General features: G+C 36.7%; 3 protein-coding genes across 5 annotated transcripts; 2 read left to right on the top strand and 1 right to left on the bottom strand.

Moving 5' to 3' along the window:
* Positions 286-2905, top strand: LOC105177208 (probable RNA 3'-terminal phosphate cyclase-like protein). Its single transcript, XM_011100267.2, has 6 exons — positions 286-651; positions 739-888; positions 1340-1518; positions 1662-1837; positions 1947-2160; positions 2502-2905. The coding sequence occupies exons 1-6, from the start codon at positions 447-449 to the stop codon at positions 2709-2711; spliced, it is 1134 nt and encodes a 377-aa protein (XP_011098569.1). The 5' UTR covers positions 286-446; the 3' UTR covers positions 2712-2905.
* LOC105177207 (putative F-box protein At5g62060) lies at positions 3497-6233 on the top strand. Of its 2 annotated transcripts, none has more exons than XM_020698998.1 (3): positions 3497-3755; positions 4282-5369; positions 5923-6233. In XM_020698998.1, exon 2 carries the CDS (start codon positions 4312-4314, stop codon positions 5353-5355), a length of 1044 nt encoding a protein of 347 aa, XP_020554657.1. In that variant the 5' UTR covers positions 3497-3755; positions 4282-4311; the 3' UTR covers positions 5356-5369; positions 5923-6233. The 2 variants fall into 2 exon arrangements, with proteins under 2 accessions (XP_020554657.1, XP_011098568.1); XM_011100266.2 differs by having other exon boundaries at positions 3499-3755; positions 4320-5369.
* LOC105177206 (plasma membrane ATPase 1) lies at positions 7083-14063 on the bottom strand. Of its 2 annotated transcripts, XM_011100264.2 has the most exons (22): positions 13909-14063; positions 13673-13774; positions 13417-13536; positions 13212-13310; positions 12758-12895; positions 12501-12635; positions 12184-12363; positions 11721-11927; positions 11520-11639; positions 11318-11437; positions 11019-11141; positions 10835-10939; positions 10597-10741; positions 9860-10024; positions 9379-9617; positions 9192-9224; positions 8964-9045; positions 8642-8802; positions 8124-8309; positions 7855-8037; positions 7599-7774; positions 7083-7483 (listed from the first exon to the last, which is right to left on the bottom strand). In XM_011100264.2, exons 2-22 carry the CDS (start codon positions 13724-13726, stop codon positions 7387-7389), a joined length of 2868 nt encoding a protein of 955 aa, XP_011098566.1. In that variant the 5' UTR covers positions 13727-13774; positions 13909-14063; the 3' UTR covers positions 7083-7386. The 2 variants fall into 2 exon arrangements, with proteins under 2 accessions (XP_011098566.1, XP_020554656.1); XM_020698997.1 differs by lacking the exon at positions 13909-14063 and having other exon boundaries at positions 13673-13895.

The raw sequence follows: 16884 nt of genomic DNA, 5'->3' as shown, positions 1-16884 counted from the left end.
ATAAGTATATGTTTGGATTTGATTTTAGAGATAATTTAAAATAAATATTGTGTGTTTGATATTGTCAAATCACATCTCTTTATATATGTATATATAAATGATGAATATTTAATATTTTGTGTCTTGGAGACAAAAATCAACGTCAAAATCATATTTATTTTATATTATATTTATTATATGTATATATATTATATATAGAAAGCCTAAGATAAAAAATTTACACAAATAAAATATAAAAATAAAAAATAAATATTGAAGGAGGAAGACCAAATTGTACATTTCAAGGGTTTAAAGCCCAAAACCTCTTCCCCAGTCTTCTTTACTCCACTGAGGCGGCGCCAAGTTCCGAATCGCCGGAGCACCGCCCTTCCTCGGGAATCAAGTACCCAACCTGGGAAGCACTAGAACCGGCAGAATAGTAGAAAAATAGAATTAGTTGGTCAAGAATGGGGAAGTTTTCGTATATGAGGCTGAAAGGAAGCCAGAACTTGAGGCTACGGCTCCTCCTGTCCACTCTATCCTCTACACCCATCCTTATCGAGGACATACGTGCAGACGCAACGTGGCCTGGCCTCCGCCCGCATGAGGTCTCGCTCCTGCGCCTCCTTGAAAAAGTTTCCGATGACTGCGTTGTCGAAATTAATGAAACCGGTAAAGGATACAAGCAAATGCCTATATGCTTAATCGACTTCGTTTTAGGTATTCATTGGATGTTTTTTTCTTTTTGGTTGTGCGCAGGCACAAAACTGAAGTACAAGCCGGGGATTGTGATGAGTGGTAGGCATTTAGTTCATGATTGCGGAACCAGCCGGTCCATTGGTTATTTCTTGGAGCCATTGGTTGTATTAGGTTTGTTTGGGAAGAAGCCCCTGAGTATCAGGCTCAAAGGTGTTTTCTTTTGTTCCCTATTTTTGTGTTTGTTAGTGGCTGCATGTAATTTAGTTGTCATTGGTTTCATCATCATTTTTGGAATTAAAAAGATGAGAACTTGAGCTAATGAGTAAGAATTATTAATTTGTCAAGAGACTAATGGTGTCTGCCTTAGGTGATACTAAGAATGTCAGGGGATGAATTATTTGAAGTTTTCCAGTAAGACTTTAGTAACATACACTTGGATGGAGACCAATATTTGCAAGGTGAGAACTGAACAACTAAAGACATTGAAAACAGAATGTAGTTTAGTTTGGTTGATTCAGTTTTGTAGTTCACCTGGGTTCTAAAAGTTGCTTATAGCTGGAGGTTATGTTTTTGTGACAACTGAGTTACTCCTACTTATTGAACCTGTGATGCTCTTAATTCTATCTGAGTGATTCCTAATTAAGGATTGCCTGCCTATTAGGTATTACAAATGATTCAAAGGACCCATCTGTTGATACATTTCGATCTGCTACCTTACCCATGTTGAAGCAGTTTGGAGTACCTTCAGAAGGACTGGACCTCAAAATAGAGAGCCGGGGCGTGCCTCCACATGGTGGTGGACAAGTTATTCTTTCAGTCCCAATCGTAGATAGTTTAAAAGTAATGATTCCATGCTTTATTTTTATTGTTTATCTTCTCTTCCCCTTTTTCATTTTTGTCTCTCTCACACACATGGTAGAGGATAAATTGTCAGATGTATCTTTTATTTTCATTTTTTATTTTTTATTTTTTATGTTGGACAGGCAATTACCTGGATAGATGAGGGCATGGTGAAGAGGATTAGAGGAATCACCTTCTCAACTAGAGTATCTGCTCAGTTTGAGAATACCATGATACATGCTGCTCGTGGTATTTTTAATCGATTGCTACCCGATGTTCACATATTTACTGACCATAAAGCTGGAGAGCAAGCTGGAAAGTATGCTTATTACCAATATCATTTGAAATGTAAATAAAGAAGATTCTGTGAACTCTTTACTACAATGCTGATCGCAACTTATCCATTTTGAATTTGGCTTCATCTGCAGGTCACCCGGCTATGGAATTTCACTTTACGCTGAGACCACATCAGGTTGTGTCATCTCTGCTGATACGGCGGTTTCTTATGCTCGAGGGGAGGACGAGGGTGAACTTGAGGATGAGAAGAAAGAATTGAGCCCTCCGGGGGATGTGGGTGAAGAAATTGCATCAGCCCTGCTTTGTGAGATTGAACAAGGAGGCGTGGTGGATTCAACTCATCAGGTTTGTTTTACAAGACTTCCCCTCTGGCCCCAATAAGTTGGATAGTTATGATGACTATTGGATTATCAATTTATTTAGCTTGATAACTTGTAAGACTTAAGCCTGCCTTTTTCTTGTATGGCTTTTAAAAGATACTTTTGGTGTGGGTATTTAAAATTAATGAGAATCAATCATAATCTGGAGTTCTGATATGCATGTTACCAAATTTTTCTAATACGACAAAATTGCGCAACTCCGGATGATATTTTCAATATTGCGTACAAGATCGTCCAACCCCAGATGATATTTGCAATATTACATATTCTTTACTGTTTCTCTGATATGGATTTTATGTATTGCAGGGTTTATTGTTCCTTCTCTGTGCATTGTGTCCTCAGGATGTTTCAAAAGTTCGTGTTGGGAAGCTTGCACCTTATGCAATAGAAGTCCTTAGACACATCAGAGATTTTCTTGGCGTTAAGTTTGTGATAAAGCCAGATCCATCAACAGAGACTGTCATTCTTAAATGTGTTGGATGTGGACTCAAGAATCTTTCTAGGAAGGTATCCTGACAAGTACTTGGTGATTTTTCACGCACAAGGTTACATATTTTTGAAGCAAAAGCACACGTAGCCCTGCATCAAAAGGACGCCATGAACTACAGAATCTCTACATCACATGTCCAATTGGCTCCAAATTTTCATTTGTTCTGTACCATTATAAATCAAACTCTTTTTACTCTAACTTAATATATTCTTTCAGAAAATGAAGGTTTTGTTGGTTGCTTGGTACCAATAATTTCTTACTCTGATTGCCTGTCGCCAAGAATCCCTTCTTTGCATGAACATATCAACGAAATCACTAGTAGTCTTAGATGGTGCCAATTGGGACCAACTTTTGCTTGGTTACTGATTGTTGAATGTTGTCTTATAATCCTCACGAGCCAACACAGTAAAGAATAAAAAGCAAGATAATATAGACAAAATGAACATAGACATAAACTTGGGACGAAGAAAAAATCTGAATCAATAAAATTCTATATGCGACTCTTCAATTTTTTGATTAAGAAAGTGGGGCATAAACGTGAGAAATAGAAACAAGATATTTTTTAAGTAATAAATAAAATTAATGTGTATATGGCAACAGAATATGGGGTTGAAGTAGTAATAATGTGGGAAATATTCGAAAGAATATCAGCTTAAACATTATTTCCTTTCGTGGTAATATTAATTATACGCGAAAAAAGTCAGTTATGTATGATATTTATGGCTCATTCCATGAAATATTGGATTATTATTATTAGGATAAAAATGAAGTCGTGTTTACACTCATTCCGAGCCTGAGCCTATTTAATCTAAAAATGATTTGATTTGCCTACCCAATTCATTGCATAAAAACGTACGACATATGGAAATGATACTTCTCTGTCTCTCTCTCTCTGCTCTCTTCTCCAGTTCACCGAGGGCCTAGGGGATTGGGAACTCCTCTCCTTACAAAGTTCACTTTGGACAGGTGTCGGCAACCTCATGCAGCGCCCCTTCCAGCTAAATCCGCACTTGTCTGTAGATTGACTCACCCGTCGACGCCCACCTCATGTTCACTCCAAACTCCAAACTGTAATCTATACTGCTATTTCTTTCTTTCTTTCTTTTTTTTTTTTTGGTAATCGTGGGATTTAGGTTGGAATTAGGAGTTCTTATTTTAAATTCTCTCTCTAGAAATGGTTTTTCTTGGGTTTATGCGTTTTATTCTTTCTGTTTGTTTCCGGAATCGTTTTGAAAAGAGAAAAATAATTTGATGTGGTTTTTAGTCCGCAGATGTAATTTACGTGGATTAAAAACGACATTTGATTTGTGTGTTTCTTTGCGCGTGCGCGTGTATATTTGTATCGCATTAAGATGAAAAATCTGGTCTGATACACTAGTAATTTTATGAATTATATGCCTTTAGTTTTGATTCGAGATCTGTATTAAGGTTTTCCAAGGAAAAAATAATGAAACAATATTGTTAGTGGTGAGTGCTTTTTTGCTCCCTTGGGTTACCTTTACTTTGTTTGTATAAGAAACAACTTTGTCCTGTGGTTCGTTTCCATACTTTCTGTCATCCCAACAGAGTTTTTTTTCCTTTTTAATTAATTTTTAGTATAACGAAACTCATAACTTCTCGGGCTATATGGAAAGCCTCAAGAACGGTGATTTGCCGGAAGATGTGATAATGGAGATTCTATTGAGGTTGCCTGTGAAGACCCTGTTGCAGTTGAAATGTGTTTGCAAGCACTGGTACGCCCTCATCGGAAGCGCGATTTTCGTAAATCAGCATTTTAGCCAGGAGAGCAATCAAGAACACCTACTTATTCGGCATTACAGACCTGATGAGGAACGATATGTATTCGCCTTGTATGTTGATGAAATCTTTTCTGAATACGAAGAGCCTGATCATCTACAGATGCCTGTTACAGTTGCAGCTCTTATGGGACCCTTAAATGGCGTATTCTGTGTGGTTAGTATTTCGGGGTTTGGATTAGACCCTTCTAGTGGAGATTACAAGCTTGTTTCAATTCAATACTTTTGGAACGAAGAAATGGATGTCCCACACTACCCTTCTCTTGTTTCAGTTTACAACTCGGGTAGTGATTCCTGGAGACATTTTGAGGATGTGGATTTGGTTAATTCAAGTCGCTGTGCATATAGATCTCTGTGTAATACATACTTGAACGGAGTCTACTATTGGCTCACAGAGTTTAATGACACTGATGTTGCTATCCTTGCATTTGACATGAGCAGTGAGAAGTTTCAAGAAATACAGGTGCCAGATTGTATTAAATCTAAAGAAGGGGATCTTGCTTTGTATGACAGTTCGATAGCCTTGTTATCATGTGATTTAGATAAGATTGATAAATGTGTAGATGTATGGGTGATGAAAAAGGAAGGTTGCTGGACTAAAATATTAACAGTTGGCCCTTTCCAGGACATCAAATGGCCACTTGGTTTCTGGAAGAACAGTGAGGTATTATTAGAAACAGGAACTTCACTCTTGACTTTGTACAATGTCTACACCCAGAAATTGAGGACTGTTGAAGCTCGAAGAAAAGAAAATGGCTTTTTCATTTATTGGGTTTTTTCTTATAAGGAGAGCCTTGTTTCATTACAAGGAGAGGGGAATAAGTGCAAGCTGTGGGATACTTCATCTGATTTCGTTAAGGATTTCTTCAAATAATCATCAAGCAACAGGTAGAGATGATTATTTATGCATGAGTACATGCCTTTTCTTCTAACTGTGCTAGTAGACAAGGTTATAGAGAGATTCTGTTTTTATATATTTCCAGTAGTTCTGTTAAACCAATCAAACTGTGAAATCTCTAGTAAATACTAATATCTGAACCCTGCCTACTTGTTATTGTATTACTGTTTCATGCTTTATTGAAATGACACTTCTCCTTTTTAAATCTCCTCCTGATCTCAGAAGAATGTTGTGGTCATGGTTACTGTTGGTTGGTAAACCATTATCAGTAATTGAAATGTGACCGCGCTTATGTGTCCTTGTATTGCTCCATGTCCATTTTATTCTTAATAAAAATGGAAAAAATGTCTAGTTTTTCGGGGGCTTTCATATTCATTTGGCTGATGTTGTTGTTACATTTATTGATTCGTCGGCTCGATTGCTTCAATATTAGGGCCCTATGCATGCCCTTTGAACTCAGACTTGATTACGAGTAGATCACTGTGTTTCTATTTACTTTCTTTATGAAGACAACATTTTAGAGTGCCCATTTATCTTTGGCAGTGATTGTGGTCTGGATGCCAGAACTTAGGATGAAGGATTCGCAACGCGTAGGAGGGAGGAAATCCTGATGGCGAGAACCAATCTACCATTCTCAAATGCATCTGATCTTTTATGTAATCTAATAGGAGAAACTAAACAATTGATATGTGACTGGATCCGGGAGTGTAAAGGTCAAATTTGAATATTTGTAGTGCAGATTAGATGGGTATGTGTATGTATTTGGTATTGCTCGGATGATTCATTAACTCAGCTGTAAAATTTGCTCTTTCCGAAGAGAGAAAATTCTTTATGAAAAAGAAAAATCTTGCTCACTCGCGTCGCATTCAACATTACTCATGAATCATCATCAAGAAGCTATAACCCGCAAAGCGCAAGCAACATTGGATACATAAACATAATAATAATGATTAATGGGAAGTGTCACGCATCCCTGGCCAACAAGTCATTTATTAGCCTCCACCTCTTTTTTCTGTGTGTATAAGAAGCCTGCATTCGCGTGATAAATCACTCACGGAATCTGTGCTTTTCTAAGTTGTGTGATTAAATCTTGTGTAGTAAGTAATACCTTGGTGAGGCTAGGAGGATGAGGACCAGATAACCAGAGACGGCCAGACCCATGCTCAAGATTTTTTGTTAAGAAACTCGAAAATACAAAAATCACCCCAAGAAGTGGAGATGCGGGGTACCTCTCGCATGCTAAGCGAGCGCTCTACCATCTGAGCTACATCCCCGTGCATGTCATGCAATGCCAGAACTCTTATCTCCTTCGATATTTGGGTACAGGAAGAGATTGTGTCCGTAGGGTTATTTGTCACATACTGCGGGACTCGTGACATTTCTAGTGATGTGATATGAAGAGTATAAAGGACCGAAATTAATTAGTGTTTTATGTTACTTCAGCATTCAAATATTTGACAGGCTTGATCTCCATATTATAATGGATAATTGTTCGGGGCTGTGAATTGTGAAAGGATTTGGCTTTGCAGGTGATACCAACATTATTTATGTTGCTAAAGCAAGGAAAGAAAATCATCAACCATAGACAGAGAAGCCCCTAAATTTGCTTTTCAAAAATCTACTAGCATTTGCGTCAGTGTAATTTGGGTAATCTTGCTCCGTATAAACGTTTTACAAGAGAAACAGATAAAAAGCAACTGGTATAAGATATGGAACCATCATAATATTATCAAGAGAGAGAATGGAGGGGGTATGAATTCGCATCTCATATTACCTATAAAACAAAAATGAGCAATATTTTGAGGTATACATGTAGGCATTGTCCGTAAGAGCTACGCAGTCCCCTTCCATTCCCTAACTTGTGCTTTTGTCGACCCCCAACCCCTTTAAAAGAAAAGAAAAAAAAAACGGTGGAAGAGACGACTGGTATCTCAGAGCTCGACTGAAAGGAAACAAGAGAGCACAACCAATGAAGCCTAGATTATATCTTAAAAGCACTCAGAGCTCTTAGACCGTGTATGATTGCTGAATTGTGTCTATGTCAAGATTCTTCATCTTTATAACAGATTCAACATGGCCTTTCAATGTATGCAACTCTCTGAGCCTGCAGCAAGGATAAACACAGCTTTAAGAACATGACAATTTGTATGGGCTGGAAATTGTACAGATGTTGTCTAGAAATGATGAAGTTTGATAATCGAATTGGGATTTGTTTATACCTTGCCATCTCAGCTCGTCGTTTAGCCTCTTCAGCTATCTGATTAAGTTCATTGTAATTATTACGTTCACCAAACTGTGTCTGAGGTGGATGAAGCCCGTGGAGTGTCCTTTGCGCTTGTGCCCATTTAAGTTCCCGGTCTTCCTTACCAAAATCCTTTTTCCTTGTGAAGGCAATCTGCGAAGTGGACATCACAAGAAGGATTAAATGAAGCTTCATAAATATGCATAATGAAAATGAACTGGTAGTTTTTATACCCTCTGCTCAATAACAAGATCCCAAGCCCTTCCACTCAATGCGTATCTGATGAAGAATTTGATTAAATCAAGTGGGAAGTAGAATATGATATTGTAGAGCCATATAACTCCAGCCCAACCCCAGCCTATCCCTTCTATTGCAGCAAAGCTCCAGTTTGCGTACACCGAAATCAGGGTAGCAATCTGCCATAAAAAATAAGTGTTGACGTAAGGACAGGATAGTTGGTAGCTTTCCAATAAAGAACAAAAGCAGAGTATAGTTTGCTTACAAGCTGCGCAATGAGGAAAGCCCCAACAAGAAGAAGCCCTGGACGCTCAACAAAGGACCAACTTCTGGACCTTGTCACAAATATGAGAGCCTGGCTGATTATACTCACTTGCAAATATATTGCGGAGGCAAGCTTTCTGAAGTCAGGGTTAACAGTTTTCTCAAGAGACTCAACTCCAAATATCCTCTGCAAGATATCAATGCAACAAAACACAGTTACTAGAGTTCTTGATCGTGTACCAAAGTAAAAGTTACAAGGATACTTGCCATAAATGTGGAAAATGCACATTCACGAGTTATGATACAGCATCAAACACAAACTTAATATCAAGGGTCCAAACTAATGCATACAGATAAAAATGTCTTCCATATGCAGTTCCTATCGTGGAAACATGAAATATGAAATATTAAAATATATAAGTTTGCATTACCATGAACATCCTTTCCAAAAATAACCACTTCCCTAAGCAGAGTTGGAATGGTCCTATATATAGCTAATATTGAATAAGAAATACTTACAGGGAAGAAGTCGGTATCATACGCAGCCCAGAAGAAAATGACTGTCATCATTGCTAAGTAGCCACCAAGGACAACTCCTGTTGTGAAAATCTCAGAAAGCTTCCAGCTGTCTGGTAAAGGAGATGGTTTCACCCTATCCTTTGATATTGTCATGATGGTACCTGCAAAGCCATGAGCCAGTGTCTCAAATTTTCCACTAATCATCACAAGAGCCTATCACAAGGCCTGTGTTTTTCTTTAAGCACAAGATGGCAAAAGTCACTGAGACAAGAAAAAAGCATAAATATATATTTAGCTATCAGAACCAGGCACAACTACGTACCGTCATTTAGTATGGCAATTATCAGAACCATAAATGGCGGGAAGTCAAACTTCCATATGAGTGCAAGCAACATAAAACCAAGCTGTAAAAATGGAACATTAAATAATCAGCAAGAAAAGAAAATGGAAAATTTGTTCAACACAGAATATACCATGATCATGTCCCAGTAATTAACTTGACAAAAGTTATGCATGACATTTAGACTGAACAACTCTCTTGCAGGCTTACCACAATACGTATTGTGATGGAAACAGCATATATCTGCACACGTAGAGGAAGTAGTTAGCATAGCAAGCAACTAAAAAAAGCAGGGGGACCATCATTCGTGGAGTTGAGTTATTATGTTCGCGTCTGTCACCCCCATACAAGAAAAGTATAGCCATGGCATGAAGGAAGGTGGGCTGTGAAGACTTACCGTGTAATTTTTCATTCTTTGAAAGATTGCTCGGCTAGTTAGCACAGCACTGATGATAACGCTTAGACCAGGTTCAGTCAGGACAATGTCAGATGCACCTCGAGCAGCATCAGTAGCATCTGCAACAGCTATTCCAATATCAGCCTTCTTAAGAGCAGGGGCATCGTTCACCCCATCACCAGTCATCCCACATATATGTTTCCGAGCTTGCAAACGCTTGACAATTTCATACTTGTGCTCTGAAAATGATAAAGTAAATTGCTAAAATATCTTATAAATCAAGCATAATAATAATAAAGTAGTAAAGCAATAATAATAATAAACTGCTGATAAAGGTGATCTATGCAACTGATTGACAGACAAACATCACAACCACTTCCAAACCCAGATATGCAGACTATGAGTCTTTTCTCAGGTTAATGTCAAAATATATCCATATAAAGGATTGCAGTGGTAGCTACAGAAGAAATACTAATCGTACCAGGAAAAACACCAGCAAAGCCATCAGCCTTTTCAATTAACTCATCAATAGGCAAAGCAGCAATGGACTCGTCTTTGTCATGTCCTAGCAAAGATGATGAAGGATACATGTTGGTTCCCATTCCCAAACGACGCCCTGTTTCCTTCGCTATTGCTAGCTGATCACCTGTCACGGGGTAAAACAGGTTGGTCTTATGAGAAAACGGAAGTTGCATGTTTAGAGATATAGTAACTAGTGATACAAGTCCAGTATATAAAACCTTAACAAGGAACTATGTTTCTGATGTTAAGAAATAGACATGATCTAGTTTGGAAACTCCTTAAGCATAAACTTAATTCCATGAAGTTACAGTGCCAATTAAGTGAACTACTTTTTTCCCTGGACTTCTCGAAAGAAAATTAGCTATGGCAAACAATACAATGTGCAAACTTTAATCAAGGTATCAACTTTGATCATTCAAGAGTAAACATCTCAATTAATTGCTATGGTCAAAAGGACTCAAAACATTGTAAGCACTTATCAGTTAACTTTAAAAGACAAGAAGCATAGAAGTTGAGGAAGCAAATCAAAACATAGCAGTTAGGAAAGATATAACACAAAGATGAGTTTGGCAGTTGTATTAGTACCCTGTACTTAACACTGGTTAAATTATTTTGTTCAGATTCATTTCAACTCTCATATGGAAAGTGGTTTAACAAAATAGATACAACAAAAATACTCAGATAAAACATGCTCACCAGTGATCATTTTAACGTTTACGCCTAGATTGAGTGCCCTTCTAATAGTCTCAGCACTGTCATGTCTAGGAGGATCAAAAAGGGGCATGAGTCCTATAAATTTCCATGGACCTCCAGGACTCTCCTTCCTTCCTTCAGGAACTTCCTGCGTCAAGAAAGTCATTTGTGAGAACAAGTTCCACCACCCACCTGGCTTTAGTATACAATTCTGCTGGGGATTAACTCAAAAATACATCACCTGGTATGCCACTGCAAGTGATCGCAATCCACGCTCTGCAAACTTATCGATGACAGAATGAACTCTACGCTCTATCTCAGATTTGTTGTATGCAAGATTTAATATCTGGAAACCAAATACATAATTGATAAAGACAACTACTTGGCAACAGAAACAACAATCTGTTGGTAGGACTTTGCTGTACCTGTTCAGGGGCACCTTTGCTGACTCGATGCATTTTACCTCCATTGTCGATGTACGTCAAAGCTGTCCGCTTATCGGTTGGATTGAATGGTAAGAAATGAACCTCCTGAATTCCAGCTCTTGCCTGTTGTTTGAATATATGCATAGTGAAAACACAATTTAAATATATAAGAGTGCAAACTGAAAGCAATATAAGGTGAGCCTAATTATGGTACTTCATAACATCAACTCCTGAGAATAATCATGCAACTTTTTTTGGAACAGACCAAACCGCAAAAAGAGTTATTAAAAACATCACACCTCCTTGGGATCAGCCAGCATCCCAACTATTGCAGCATCAATGGCATCTTGGTTTTCCAATCGAGAGGCTTGGGCAGCCATTAATACAACAGTATCTGCATCAATGCCTTTCACAAAGACCTACAGTTAGGAATACAGAGAGTTAAAGCAGGATCAAAAGGTAAATTCAAATTTATATACCAACTATAGACTATTTTTCGACCTCAATAAGATTTTTGTCAACAGTTAGTTTGTTCAATGTCAAAGTTCCAGTTTTATCACTGCAAAGCACATCCATGCCAGCCATTTCTTCTATTGCTGTCATTCTTTTAGTGATGGCCCCCTGAAAGTTTAACAAGAGAAAACATAAATAGCAGAAAACTTAAGATAGAAGCTTCAACCAAAATAATAAAGAAATTCTTACCTGCTGGGACAAACGATGAGAACCAATTGCCATTGTAACAGACAACACTGTTGGCATTGCAATTGGAATTCCTCCAATAAGAAGCACAAGTAAATTGTCAATCCCTGGACGATAATCACGGTGTTGAATAGGGTACATTACAATGATCTCAATGACCATTCCCACAGCAATAGAACATATGCAGAAATTCCCAATAGCAGTTAAGACCTTCAAGAAACAAACAAAAACTGTTTGTGAGAGACCAAAAGAATATTTCCAAAATCAAATGCAGAAAAGGATAAAATTCAAGAAAGAAAGCCACAGTTAATCCGACATACTCCAATACTTACATGTACCTATATTTCATTAGGCATACATTTAAAAAAGTTTGAGCATATAAACAAAATGAATCAATTCCTAAAATCCCAAAGCAATATAATGCTTCTGATGATAGTGATTTGAGCATAGTCTCTCTGGTGCTCACCTTCTGAAAATGTCCCACTTGGTTGGTCGAGTCTACTAGGTGGGCAGCCTTGCCAAAGAAGGTATGGACACCTGTTGCAATGACCAACGCCTCGATCTCCCCTTGTTTGACAGTAGAACCAGAGTATACACCATCTCCAGGGCCCTTTGTCACTGGAAGGGATTCCCCCGTCAGAGCAGACTGCAAGCGGAAATAGGAAGTTAATTCAGGCAGAACAGAGCAAGTAAAAGGACTGAAACAATAAAAAGAAAAACAAAAGAAAACAACATGCAGAAAGCAAACAGTCCAAATCAAGAAACTGTAAGTCAAATGAGGACCTGGTCTATCTTTAATGGATCACCCTCAAGGAGACGAGCATCGGCAGGAATAATATCGCCCAACTTTATACTAATTATGTCTCCAGGAACAAGAACAGCTGCGTCTTCCTCGTTCCAGTGCCCATCACGAAGAACCTAAAGATATCAATTACTAAGCATGTAATCTGGTCTTCCAAGTTGGAAGTGCGCAATTCCATAATATGTGAATACAGAAAATCACACATAAATGTGCTCTGCAGCTAGAATGAGCTATGCACCTTTGCTTTGGGTGCAAGACGAGCCATGAGAGCAGCAGCAGCATTTCCAGCATTGTTTTCTTCTATGAAACTTATGGTTGAGTTTATTACAAGGAGAGTAATGATTCCTACGAAATCCTGCCAATCTGGTGGTCTCCCCTGCAGAACACACACCAAAATTTAAGAACAACCAAAAAGAAAGAAGAAAGGGATGACTAGTTCCCTACAAGTATTCTTCAAATCATTACAAGTAATCATCAAATTGATGACTCTGTTCGACTAAACTATGATACAGATACAGAAAGACGGCCATAGAGATAAACAAACAGCCAGAATCCAATGTTTGTTTAAGTTACCAGATAAAAACAAATAAAATAGTGTACTTGTTTTAGTTATTGGACAAAGCGGAAGTGGGGAGCAGGAAAACCAGAAAAAACAAATACTGTAATTAAGAGATGGAGTTATTAGAGCTTACTCCTCCGTTCGCTAGAGCTATGGCCATAATAGCCGCAGCTTCCATCACCCACGACAGAGGATTCCACATAAACCCTAAGAACTTCAGAATCTTACTCTCCTGCAATTTCCATCAAATTTTCACGAAAAAAGAAAAATCTTGAAACAAAAAGTAGAGTTGAAAGGTGAGAGGGAAAAAAAAAAAAGGAAGACACTGAAACTCTCACCTCCTTTTCCTCAAGCTTGTTCTGGCCAAAAATTTCTAGCCTTCTGTTAGCATCTTCCGACGAAAGCCCCTCTCTCGTGCATCGCAGATTCTCAAACACCTCTTCGAGCGGTACATTCTCCTACAGACACAAGACAGTCGAAATTCAACGAAAATTACAGAGCAAAATTCAAACCAAAACAGAGGAGGAACACAGTACTCAACAAAACAGAGTAGAAACCTATCCAACACAAAAGTTGGAAAAAAGCATCACATACCAAATCAACTGCTTCCCTCTTGAGAGCTTCCATCGCTTCATCCTTGGCCGCCATCTCCACGCAAAACCACACAACACAGAGCAAATCCTCAGAGCTAAAATTCTTCACGCAAAACCACACAACACAGAGCAAATCCTCAGCTAAAATTCTTCACAAACGCTTAGACACGTATATGTATGAGTTAGCACTCATATATATATACATGTCCCGAAAGAAGATAAAAGAAGGAAACCCACCAGAAGAAACAAGCTCAGTTGGCTATAGTTACAGTCCTGCTCGGAAACAGAGATGGGGTAGGACTAGGAATGCAGACGAAGCATCTCTCTGCCACTCTCCTATATATTCACAAACTCCTCCAAATCACGCGCCACGCGCTGGGGAAGGCGCGTCAGGTGAAGTAAACGAGCGGCAGTGGAGCGGGGATCAGATGGTGTACGGTAAAATGAAGCAGGTGCGCCACTCTAAGAAGATCTTGTACTTGGCGGGTACAACATTTTTCGTTTATCATATTTTAAGGACTAAAGTTCTTCAAAATTGCAAAACGCACATATATTTATTCTTTTTTCTTTAGATTTGGGGCAAGTGCTTCAGTTTTAGTATTGCACCATTTTTGGTTTCCTTATTTTGTTTCATGCATTTAAGAAATTTTTTAATACAAAGAAATTTGCAATTAATTTTTAAAATTCTTACCTAAAATTCAAATTCACTAAACTAAATACAATCTAAAGAATGAAGTTAGATGGAATAATTTGAATTTAGAAAAAAAAAATTAAATGACTCCATATCAAAAGAATTTAAAATTCATCATTATCCCACGAAATAAAAATTAAAAATACTTTTTAATATAGGATTATTAAAATAAATCCAAAAAAATATTAAAAATTTAAAATTATCAACCATCTAGTATTAGGTAAATTTCTCCAGGGTGGTGTGTAATGACGATCCTAATTGTATACTTTGACAATTTTATCCCTACCTACCGTTGAAAATAAGGAAATATTCATCACCAATTCCCATACTGCTTATTAAAAAAAATTAAATTTATTGATTTGAATTAATTAATTTAAATCAAGACAAAATATAGGATGCAATATAAGAGCATGATACTAATAATTAATGAAGAATAATGGTATGGTTGTGGTTTCAGTCTTAATTCTTTCATGTACCTTTACTATTGCAATTGAGGCATAATTTTATACTCATTTGCAAACAAAATATTACGTATGACACTCAATTACTCAAACGTGTCATTATGAGGTTTGAATTCTCTGTGCAAGGGTTTGAATTTTCCCTAATTGCTCCAACCATTTTTTAGATGGATTAATTATATTTTTATATTTTGAGATTAGGTGTAAGTATATAAATATTTTTTATTTTGGAAAAATTTTAATGTAAACTTTTGTCAGTAAATACGAGTGGTAATTGTAATTTTATAAAATATGAGGGATGTTTGTATATGTGTATTTAATTCTGAAGGTGTCAATATAATTTATCAATATATTCAACATAATTTTAATATAGAACATCTCATAAGATGTTTTGAAAAACTCGTAAACTCATCCAAAAACCCGCATAAGCCAATCATTTTAGATAAAGAGAAACGAGAATTTAAATAGACGTACTACTAAAATAATATGCTTTTATAGATTAATGCTACTAAAAAAGTGACTAATGATAATTATTTCCTAAATGTTCCTAATATTTTACGTGTAATCAACAGATGGCGTTAATCATTTATAGAAGTATATAACATTGCAAAGCAATAGCAATTACAAGAAATGGGTACATAACAGGTCAAATTCGCTTCTCACTAATCATGTCCCCAAGACATCATCGTACCTTTTTCTGTAGAGATAAGATTAGTACTAAAAGGTACATAGTAATTTGCCTGCAGGATAACAATCCTTAAACGAAAAAAAAATAAATCAAATCACATCAAATTAATCTGAACGAAAAATGCAATCAACTGTTCTATGATATTATTGAAGAACAAATTACCTCTTATAATAGTAATTTATCCTGCTATATTTTTTAATGAAACAATTTACCTCAATATCTAATGAGGTAAATTACATAAAAAATGCAGAGGGTTAATAGCTATTATTTTTTTATAAAAATGTAATTTGTTCATTTGTAATATTACATAAAAATGAATTACATTTAAACCCTTAATCTTTTATAGTCTTTATTCCTTTTTTCTTTTTCTTTTTTTTTCTCTCTTTTTAACACTTTAAGATGCTTCCTTGAAACTTCGCAATGAATTTGACATCCGTACAATAGGTTTTAGGTGGTGCATATGTATATATATAGTAGTTTTTAGCTGTGGTAGGAAGTGCGAGATTTTCATAGTTTATTAACGATTAAGTACTTATAAGATTGCGTTTTTCCTTAATTCAACCCAACTTTTCTTCCTTGCCATATATGAAAATTCCAACCAATTAATTCACAAGGGCATTTTGGTCAATTCACTACAAGAAATTGATAGAAATCTAACGGATAGACGGCCATTAAAATTACGAAGTATTAGTAATTTTCAAATAATGAGGGGTATTTGTAATTATGTCAAATATCAGGGAAAGTCATTATAATTTATCCAAATTCAAATTGTGTCTTTCGTGACATACTGCAAGGATTATAATGTTATTTTATCCAAACAATCAATAAAATTTAAAATTTTATAAATTGTGGACGTAGCAAGACAAGTATTTTTTTAGTCGTTGATAGATGTGTTTGTGTGATAGGTTGGACATAACTAATGGAAATTTGCAATAGCATTAATTAGGTAAATATTGATTGATCTCATCCAAATCTTGTAACACTATGAATTATGTGAATTAATATTTATTTTAGAAAAAATAAAGATTGGTATTTGGGAAAGTGAATGGGCCAAAAGTGGAGTATATGTTCAACTAAAACCAGCCTTAGGGCGTCACTAAAAGTCAAGGAAGTCAGTGTAATAGTTCGATTAGGAGTCTCTCTCTGTCGCCCCACTTTTCAGAATTTTGACCTGTCAGAAAAAATAAATTAAAAAAAAAAATTGGCAGTGACGGAACTGTCCTTTTGAAATGAAAAAAGGAACGACGTCGTCGTTCGGCCGGTCCGCCGTATGTGATGCACAGTGACACAACGTTCCACCAAGAAAGATTTTTTGATTTGTTTATTTTTTATTGTTTGGCGTAGTTTTATGGGGTTGTAAGAAATGGGGAGTCCCA

This window comes from Sesamum indicum, linkage group LG15 (genome assembly GCF_000512975.1).
Source record: "Sesamum indicum cultivar Zhongzhi No. 13 linkage group LG15, S_indicum_v1.0, whole genome shotgun sequence".
NCBI classification, from domain to species: domain Eukaryota; kingdom Viridiplantae; phylum Streptophyta; class Magnoliopsida; order Lamiales; family Pedaliaceae; genus Sesamum; species Sesamum indicum.
This window is presented reverse-complemented; position numbering and strand designations above follow the sequence as displayed.